The sequence below is a fragment of the Babylonia areolata genome, chromosome 20 (assembly GCF_041734735.1).
Source record: "Babylonia areolata isolate BAREFJ2019XMU chromosome 20, ASM4173473v1, whole genome shotgun sequence".
Lineage (NCBI taxonomy): Eukaryota > Metazoa > Mollusca > Gastropoda > Neogastropoda > Buccinidae > Babylonia > Babylonia areolata.
This window is the reverse complement of record NC_134895.1, coordinates 7965233-7975232: the sequence shown is the minus strand read 5'-3', so window position 1 is coordinate 7975232 and position 10000 is coordinate 7965233. Positions and strand designations below refer to the sequence as shown.

Sequence of the window (10000 nt, the reverse complement as noted above, 5' to 3'; positions counted from 1 at the left end):
TGGGAGCTCTTGACTTTTATTTTATTATTATTATTATTATTGTTTTTTAATCAGCCCCGTCCTATTAGCAAGATCGTTCGTTTATTTATTTATAGTCTGTTCATCTAAGATGATGATATTAGACTGAAAATAAATTATATTATTATTGTCATTTGGATTATTATCATTTCTATCATAATGATGATTGTTATTATTAATTAGAAATCGACATTTCTGTATATTCGAATGAAAAGGGGGGGGGCGGCTGAGGTGGAGGGGAGGGGGTGTGTGGGGGTGGGGGCAAGGGGGAGGGGACTAAAAAAGGAAGAGAGAGAGAGAGAGAGAGAGAGAGAGAGAGAGAGAGAGAGAGAACAGAATGTGGAAAAGAGTACAAAATCTAAAATGGAGAGGGTGAGTGTCAGTGACTGGAGAAAGAAAAAACATAATATTGGAAGGGTGTGTGTGAGAGGCGGGACGGGGGAAGCGGGATTGGGACAAAAAAAAAAAAAATCAATAATCAAATATTGTATGCACTACTTCTGTAGATTATTATTTGAAAAGAGGTTCATGTGGGGACCTACAATAAACAACCAACTGGACTATTTAACACATAGCTAGCTAACTTTAATAAAGAACAGTTTCAAATATATAACTTTTTCCAAAAAAATGTTAACATTTGAAACTGGTAACACGTGTTCCGTAATTTCTGGAGGCAAAAAAGGTTTCATTACTAAACAGCAAAGATAGAATAGACAAAGTCGATGTATCTGAAAATGTGGAGGGGGGAATTTTGTTGAATTCTGTCACACATATCGGTGATTGAAGACATTTTGTATTTGTATTGGTCTGTATTTGTTTTACTCTTTTCGTCACAACAGATTTTTTTTTCTGTGTGAAAATCGGGCTGCTCTCCCCAAGGAGAGCGCGTCGCTACACTGACAGCGCCCCCCCCCCCCCCCACCCCCTCACCCCCCTCCCCTTTTTTGTGTATTTTTTTTATGCCTGTTATTTGCATTTGTTTGTTTGCATTTGTATTTCTTTTTATCACAACAGATTTCTCTGTGTGAAATTCGGGCTGCTCTCCCCAGGGAGAGCGCGTCGCTACACTACAGCGCCACCCCTTTTTTTTGTAATTTTTCCTGCGTGAAGTTTCATTTGTTTTTCCTATGGAAGTGAATTTTTCTACAAAATTTTGCCAGGAACAACCCTTTTGTTGCCGTGGGTTCTTTTACGTGCGCTAAGTGCATGCATCACACGGAACCTCAGTTTATCGTCTCATCCGAATGACTAGCGTCCAGACCACCACTCAAGGTCTAGTAGAGGGGGAGACAATATCGGCGGCTGAGCCGTGATTCGAACCAGCGCGCTCAGATTGTCTCGCTTCCTAGGCGGACGCGTTACCTCTAGGCCATCACTCCACATTGTTTTCCTATCGTCGTCATTTGTTTCCTATTGTTAGCGTGTTAATGTATATATATATATGTATTAGAATTTCATCGTTTAGAAGAGGAGGGGGATGGAGGGGGATGAATGGTGAGTTGGGGGGTGGGTGTGTGTGGGGGGGAGGGAGGGGGATGAATGGTGAGTTGGGGGGTGGGTGTGTGTGGGGGGGAAGGGGGAGGGAGGGGGATGAATGGTGAGTTGGGGGGTGGGTGTGTGGGTGGGGAAGGGGGAGGGAGGGGGATGAATGGTGAGTTGGGGGGTGGGTGTGTATATCTATATATATGGCTCGGAATAGGAAGGCGGGCCCCAGTTCTCTCCTCCCGCTGTTTTAACTCTCTCCATACGAACGGCGAAAGAGACAACGTTAACAGCGTTTCCCCCCAATTACGACCATCAAAATATTGCAAGCGGAAAGCTCTTGTACTGAAGAGGTGAATGTTGACAAAGAATACCACAATTCTGACGACGGAAGCTAAAGGTTGGGTCATTGAGACACCCACTGGACATCCGAAGGGTCCGTGTAGAGGAGAAGAGAGGACTGGCCGTACTGAGTGAGTTAACCCTTTCAGCCCTTTGAGGTCGTCTGCCTGTGCAGTCTTCCCAGCCTGGCATGTTTTGACCTGGCTGGATCAACAGGAAGGGGTGCTTCACTTCAGGCACAAATTTATAGCAGTCCCTCAACCAATAGCTACCAAACTTCATATAATGACTGAAATATGATTTTGACGCAAGTTGCTGAAGTCTCATGACAAAGGATTTAATACTATACTTAAAAAACAGAAATAGTAAAAAAAAGAAAAGAAAAAAAAGTCAGCTTCTGTCGATGTTGAAGGTTGGGGGGGGGGGGGGGGGGGGGCGGGGGGGGGGGGGGGCTGTCTACTTGATTGTCTACACTGATTGCTAATTTAATCTCCTTCACTTTCCCATGAATCATCGAAAGAATTATAAAACAAATCGTCATTATCTGGGTTGAATTCGCTACAAGAGTCCATCATAATTTCATTGAGCTGTAAATTGCGCAGTAAGCCTTTCACGTCTTATCATATCGAAGCGGAAAACCGGATAAAAAAAATACACACACTATTCGTTCGAATTTTGGAGCGAAACTTCGTGTGCCAGTGAGGAAGGAAGTTAAGTTGGAGTAACTTCCCTTACATAGCAGTTTTAATGCATAATAATAAGCTGACGAACCGGTTTAAATGAACGGGTTTCTTCAGGCGGACACGTTGTCCGCATGACAGACAGCAGGATCCCGAAGATGCTCTTGTATGGCCAGCTGAAGAAAGGCCACCGCGAACTTGGAAGACCCTGGAAGCGGTTCAAGGACATCTTGAAGACAAACCTCAAAGCCTGTGACATGGACATCTCTTCCTGGGAAACTGATACCCTTGACCGCTCTCGCTGGAGGATGCTGTGCCCTAGTGGCATAAAGACGTTTGAAAACAAGAGAACGCTGGCCATTAAGGAGAAGCGTGAGCGAAGGAAGCAGGGCTCAACTTCTGGAGACGTTTATCATTGCAACACCTGTGGGAAGTGCTGCACATTCAGAATCGGCCTCTTCTCGCATGTGAGGACACACACCGACAGATAAGCCTGCCTGCCTACTCATCCGTCGGTCCGACGGGAGACTCCATCGGTCTTCAGGCGGAGAAGGGCGATCAGCGGGGCACACCTCTCAGGCGGGCGCAGGGTTGATTGAGTCTCGACCTTTCCCAACCAAGTCAGGTACCTGTTCACACCACCTGGGTGAAGTGGGGGTACCTTGGAGTCAAGTGTCCACCCAAGGACAGAACAAACACCATGCCGAAACGGGGGGTTCCTCGAACTATGATCACTGGTGAACACTTGATCAGAAGTCCAACGCCAAACCGCGATGATAAACTGAGGTCCCGTGTGCAGCACGTACTTGGCGCAGAACCCATGGCAACAAGAGCGTTGTCCTCTTGGCAAAAATTCTATTGAAGAAATCCGCTCTGATATATTACGTGACTGCACTCAAAGCCTGACAAAGCCGTGTAGTCCAGGACAGATACAAAAATGGTCAAAATGTCTGCAACAAAACCGTTCTTTTCACGATAAAATAGAATAAATCATACTGATCACGCTGATATAAACTTGACCGCTGTAGGTGGGCGGGAACATAATTAGATTTTAGTTTTTAATAATTATTTGTCACACTTCTGGCCATGAGAGAGCGCCTTACAAAGATCCGCAAGGCAAGAGCAAGCCAGAGTTACGCAAGCGCGCTATAAGGGGTCACCAGAGGAAAGCGTTTAGCGCGGTACAGTACTTGTGGCTGACTGCTGCCGCGCTGATGCTGTCCTATACCTCCGTTAGTAGGTCACTGCGGCTGATGACAGATACCGTACAGAAAATAAGAGAACTCTTCGGGGTCAAAAGGAAACAAACATTTTTTAATTTAATCTATTATATACTAAATTGGTAGAAAACGCAAGTTTGCTTTTATGAATGTTTTAATCTAAATTCCCTGGCCTAGTGTTGGGTTTTGCTGCTGTCAGTTATAATTCTAGACACAAGCAGCACACAGAGGTGCTCATGCCACCCACACTCGCAGCATATAGCGGTGCTCATGCCACCCACACTCGCAGCATATAGCGGTGCTCATGACACCCACACTCGCAGCATATAGCGGTGCTCATGCCACCCACACTCGCAGCATATAGCGGTGCTCATGCCACCCACACTCGCAGCATATAGCGGTGCTCATGACACCCACACTCGCAGCATTATAGCACATCTCAAGATACCCGTACACGCAGCACACAGCTTTCATTGTTTCAACGTTACTGCATGACTGTGTACTTCGCGTGTGGGTATCTTCAGCACTGAGCTCTTTCTGACGAACTGCATTTGGGGACGATTTGCACGTGCATACGAATCTGGCTTGTGTATCACAAGGTGATAACATGTTCAGTACAAGACTCTCTCTCTCTCTCTCTCTCTCTCTCTCTCTCTCTCTCTGTGATATTTATCTGATGGCTTGGTTTTCTTGGGGGTGGAACAGGTTGTATAATTATAATTATCAGTTATAATTACAGCGTGTTCGTTATATATTGCGCGCAGAGCTTCCCAGAGCCGCTATGCTTCAACCCGGACACCGGGGGGTTCGAGGTGGTGAGCGGCGCCCGCCAGGAGGTGGCCCAGCAGATCAAGGCCGCCCTCAGGTCGCAGCGGAGGAGGCCCCGCATGTACCGCGTGGCCCGGAGCCACGCCTTCGTGCCCATCCCTCTCATCCCTATCGTGCCCACAGACGGCCCTGAGAGACTGGAGATCGATACGTCCTTCAGTGTCACGGTGAGGAGGGAGAGGGGGGCGCGGGGGTAGGGGTGGGGAGGTGGGGGGTGGGGGGGGGGACGGGACAGAGGGAGGGAGGGAGGGTGTTGTAGGTGTGGGTGTGGGGGTGTGGGGAGGGAGGGGGTGGTGGGGTGTGTGTTGAGTGTGGGTGTGGGTGGGGTATGTGTGTGTGTGGGTGGTGATAGAGTTGGGTGGGTTGGTGGGGGTGGGGTGTGGGTGTGGGGAGGGAGGGGGTGGTGGGGTGTGCGTGTAGGTGGTGTGGGTAGTGTGGTAGGGGTGTGGTGGTAGGGTTGGGTGGGGTTGGTTGGGGGGATGGGGTGGAGGTGAGATTTGTGTGTGTGTGTGTGTGTGTGTGTGTGTGTGTGTGTGTGTGTCTGTGCGTCTGTGCGTCTATCTGTGAGTCAGTATGTTGTGTGTCTGTATGTGTATCTTCTTGTCTGTCCGTGTGTCGTGTGTCCCTTTGTGTGTGTGTGTGTGTGTGTGTGTGTGTGTGTGTGTGTGTGTGTGTGTGTGTGCCTGGTTATGTGTGGAACTTAAGTTGAATCAGCTCCTCTCTTCCTCGGTATTCTCTTTCTTAGATACACGTAATTGACACACACACAACGGACACACAAACACACAGACACACAAAGACACGCAAACGCACACACGCACGCGCGCGCGCGCACGCGCACGTAAGTGCTCATGCGCACACGCATATACATAACTTGAACCAATCGATATAGTATCGTAAAGATCATATTATAGCGTGTAGTTCAATGTGTAGTGCTGTGTAGTTACATTTCATGTCATGTCATATCAAATGATATCATGTGAACGTGTCGTATATCAGATCAGATTTTATCTATCATATACAATGATTATGACATGACTTGATATTACATTACATTGAATAATGGTACATTCATATCGCGCTTCCAAACCGCTCAGAGCAATTTTTACAAGGCAAGGCAATGAGCTTTCAATGGCATGTCAGTTAGACACAAAGAGCACACACACACACACACACACACACACACACACACACACACACACACACACACACACACACACACACTCACATACACACACACACATACATACACACACACACACACACATACATACACACACACACACACACACACACACACACATACATACACACACACACACACACACACACACACACACGCCCGAGCGCTCATACACACACATACACACTCAGTGACACACTCAGTGACACACCCATGCACGCACGCACGCTCACACACACAGACACAGACACACACACACACACACACACAACGCAAGAATCAAAAGAAAAGATATAGAACCATAGAAAAAAAAAAAAAGCACATAAAAAGAATCGTAATGAGCCCAGATACGATTTTTTTATTTTTTGTATTTTTTTTAATAGAAAATTGAAAGATAAAATCATTTATCAAAGAAATAATTGGACAAAAAAAAAAATCACTATATTATTACAAGTGATAAATATTACAACAACCCCTACCCCCCTTCCCCTTGTGTATGTGTGTGTGTGTGTGTGTGTGTGTGTGTGTGTGTGTCCGGGTTCATACCTCCACCCCCACCCCCATACCTGTCAATTTCACCCCCCCACCCCCCTCCCCCTCCCCCCCCCCCCTCCCCCACGGACAGACCCTGAACAAGGAGCAAGGCATCCACTGGGTGAAGGCAGAGCGGCTGCCTACCTTCCTGCACAGTGACTGCTACTTCGAGTTCCGCCTGGCGCACGTGCTGGCCCAGGTCAGGCTGACCGACAAGCAAGGTCGCTTCGTCCTGGCCAAGGTCGACTTCACTCCGAGGCCCCCAAAGACCAAGAGGGAGGACGAAGACGTGAGTTTCAGTTTCAGTTTCAGTTTTCAGTAGCTCAAGGAGGCGTCACTGCGTTCGGACAAATCCATATACGCTACACCGCCACATCCTGCCAAGCAGATGCCTGACCAGCAGCGTAACCCAACTGTCAGGCCTTGAGAAAAAAAAAAAAAAAAAAAAAAAAGAGAAAAAAAAAAAAAACCCATAAAAAAAGAACAACAACTACTAATAATAATATGTATAAGGCACAAAAACTTGATGAAGTCTACTATAAGCATACAAAAAACAACAACAAAACAACACAGCAAAACAACTAAGTAACTAACGAAGTAACTAAGTAACTAAGTAAGTAAGTAAGTAAGTAACTAACTGATAATTCAAAAATGAAAAGAAAAAAAAAGACGTAAGTGGAGTGGTTGGTGGTGGTTGGTGTGGTGGAGGGTGGAGGAGGGAGGACGGTGGGTGTGAGTGCGGGGTGTGCGTGTGTGTGTGTGTGGGTGGGGGGGGGGGGAACTGAAACTGTAGCTACAGCTACCGGCCAAGGTTGACTCCAAATCCAGTCCCCATCCAACCCCCACCCCCCCCATGCCCCACGCCGCCCCCCACCCCCCACCCCCCCACCACCACCACCCTCGCCTTCCAAGACCAAGAAGGAAGACGAAGACGTAAGTGATGAGTGTGGGGTGGATGGTTGGTGGGTGGGTAGTGGTAGGTAGTGGAGGCTGTAGGAGGGTGGGCGTGTGGGTGTGTGGGGGATGGGAAGCTGTTGACCAAGGTCGACTTCAATCTCAGCCTCCCCCCCCCCCCGCCGCCCCCCCCCCCCCCCCCCGTCCGACCCCCTCCGAACACCCCCTCAGCCCCCCCCCCCGACCTAGAAGGAAGACAAAGGCGTAAGTGGGTATGGTGTGGTGGGTGGTGTGGTGTGGTGTGGTGGGTGGTGTGGTGTGGTGGGCGTTGGACGGTGGGTGTTGGTGGGGTTTTGGTGCTGGTGGAAAATTGCCGCTATAGTCGTAGTCTAGTAGTGGTAGTAGTAGTAGTAGCAGCAGCAGCAGCAGCAACAATAGTAAGCAAGCAATAGTAGTAGTAGTAGTAGTAGCTTCTGTTGACTCCTCTACTTTCTCCACCACCTTCCCACTAATACTGCAACTGCTGCCGTTGATACAGATGTTGATAATAATAATAATAATAATAATAATAATAATAATAATAATGATATTTATATAGCGCTGAATCTTGTGCAGAGACAAATCAAAGCGCTTTCGCACCAGTCATTCACACGCATGCATAACTCTAAAACTGTAGAAACTAAAAGACAAGGAAGAGGCAGGCAAGGGAAGCTATTTTGGGAAGTGGGTTTTAAGGCCAGACTTGAAAGAGCTGAGTGTGGAGACTTGACGAAGCGAAAGAGGAAGTTCATTGAACATGATGACACAACTGCTTCAATGCCTGCTCCACCCCCACCTCCTCCTCCCCCCCCCTCACCTATCCTCTTCCTCCTCCTCCTACTACTGCTACTACTGATGATAATGATGCGACTACTACTACTATTACTACTATTATTATTACTTTTATTGCTGTTGCTGTTGTAACTACTACTGCTGCTGCTGCTTCTACGACCACTGCTACTACTACTACTACTACTGCTGCTGATGATGGTGCAACTACTACTACTATTAATACTAATATCATTACTGTTATTGCTGTTGCTGCTGTTACTACTACTGCTGCTGCTGCTGCTTCTACTACCACTGCTACCACTGCTACTACTATCACTACTTTAAATGATAATAATAAGAACAAAATAAGGATAGTAATAATAATAATGATAATGGTAACGATAATACTGCTGCTACAGCTACAACTGCTGCTCCTTCAACAACCACTGCTACTACTACTATAAATGATAAAAATAAGAACACAATAATGATGATGATGATGATGATGATGATAATAATAATAATAATAATAATATTATAATAATAATAATAATAATAATAATAATAATAATAATAATAATAATACCACTCCTTAGCCCCCCCCCCCCCAAACCCACACCCACCAGAATACAGAATACAGAATACTGTATTATCTCAACAAGAGAAATTCATCATCCTTGTTGCCCCCCCCCCCTTTTTTTGTGCAGAAGAAGGTGGACCTGAAGGAGACCTACATGAAGCAGATGTACGTGTGCATGGGAGAGACGGCCACCACCAGCAGCACCACGGACAGCTGGTTCAGCCTGGCCAAGGAGGCCCACGTGGCGGACCCTACCTACGTGTCCCTGTCCCGCCCCGTCAGCGCCTCGCGACCGGCCTCCTCGTCCGTCGCTGCCGTCACTGGCGTCACTTCCGTCACTGGCGTCACTTCCGCGGCGATGGTTGCTGCGTCCCCCTCCACCCGCCCTGCTAGCGCTTGTGTCAGGTGAGACTAGACTAGACTAGACTAGACTAGAATAGAATAGAATAGAATAGAATAGAATATATTTTATTGTCATGAAACCGTAAGGTTTATAAGACACAAGTGCAATGGTAAATGAATGAATGAATGAATGAAAAACACACAATTGATCAATCGGTTAATGCAGTTAAATTGCAGCATAAACAAATGTTCCTGATCTTGTTTGTATATATTCATCATCAGTTAGCATCACCTGACTGGGAATATTTCCTGTGTTATTCGAATTTTGAATATCTTTGAGAGTGTGCAGGGGTGATGGTGGTTGGTGGTGGTAGTGGTGGTCTCCCCTTTCCAACCCCCCCCACCCCTCTCCGCGCTTGCGCCTGTGTCAGGTGAGAGTGTGCAGGGGGTGATGGTGGTTGGTGGTGGTGGTTGTGGGGTAGGGAGGGGGGGGTGGCACAGCTACATCAGATAGACAAGACAGTGATAACGTCAACGTCTCCAATGATCTCAACTCTTCAGTGTCTTTCATTCTCTCTGTCCCTCTCTCCCTCCCTCCCTCTCTCCCTCTCTCTCCCCCTCCCTCTCTCTCTCCCTCCCTCTCTCCCTCCCTCCCTCTCCCTCCTTCTCTCCCTCCCTCTCTCTCCCTCCCCCTCTCCCTCCCTCTCTCCCTTCCTCCCTCTGTCCCTTCCTCTCTCTCTCTCCCTTTCTCCCTCCCACTTTCTCTCTCCCTCCCCCTCTCCCTCCCCCCCTCTCTCTCTCTCCCTCCTTCTGTCCCTCCCTCCCTCCCTCTCTCCCTCCCTCTCTCCTCCCTCCCTCTCTCCCTCCCTCTCTCTCTCCCTCCCCCTCTCCCTCCCTCTCTCCCTCCCTCTCTCTCTCTCACTCTCTCCCTCCCTCTCTCTCTCTCTCCCTCCCTCTCTCTCTCCCTCTCCCTCCCCCTCTCTCTCTCATCCACCCACCCCCCACGTTCTCTTTCTGTTGTATATTTCAATCATCCCCCCCACCTCCTCACTCCCTCCCCTCTCCTCCCCCCCCCCACACACACCCC

The 10000-nt window shown here is 48.0% G+C and overlaps 1 protein-coding gene across 4 annotated transcripts in view; it reads left to right on the top strand.

Moving 5' to 3' along the window:
• Positions 1-10000, top strand: part of LOC143295155 (regulator of G-protein signaling 22-like) — a 147579-nt gene that overhangs the window by 61526 nt on the left and 76053 nt on the right. For 3 of the 4 annotated variants that reach the window (XM_076606729.1, XM_076606727.1, XM_076606730.1), the window contains 3 exons: positions 4507-4737; positions 6379-6576; positions 8699-8976. In XM_076606729.1, the coding sequence (XP_076462844.1) occupies positions 4507-4737; positions 6379-6576; positions 8699-8976 (707 nt within the window). The remainder of the gene's footprint in view (positions 1-4506; positions 4738-6378; positions 6577-8698; positions 8977-10000) is intronic. The other variant, XM_076606728.1, reaches the window with a different exon arrangement.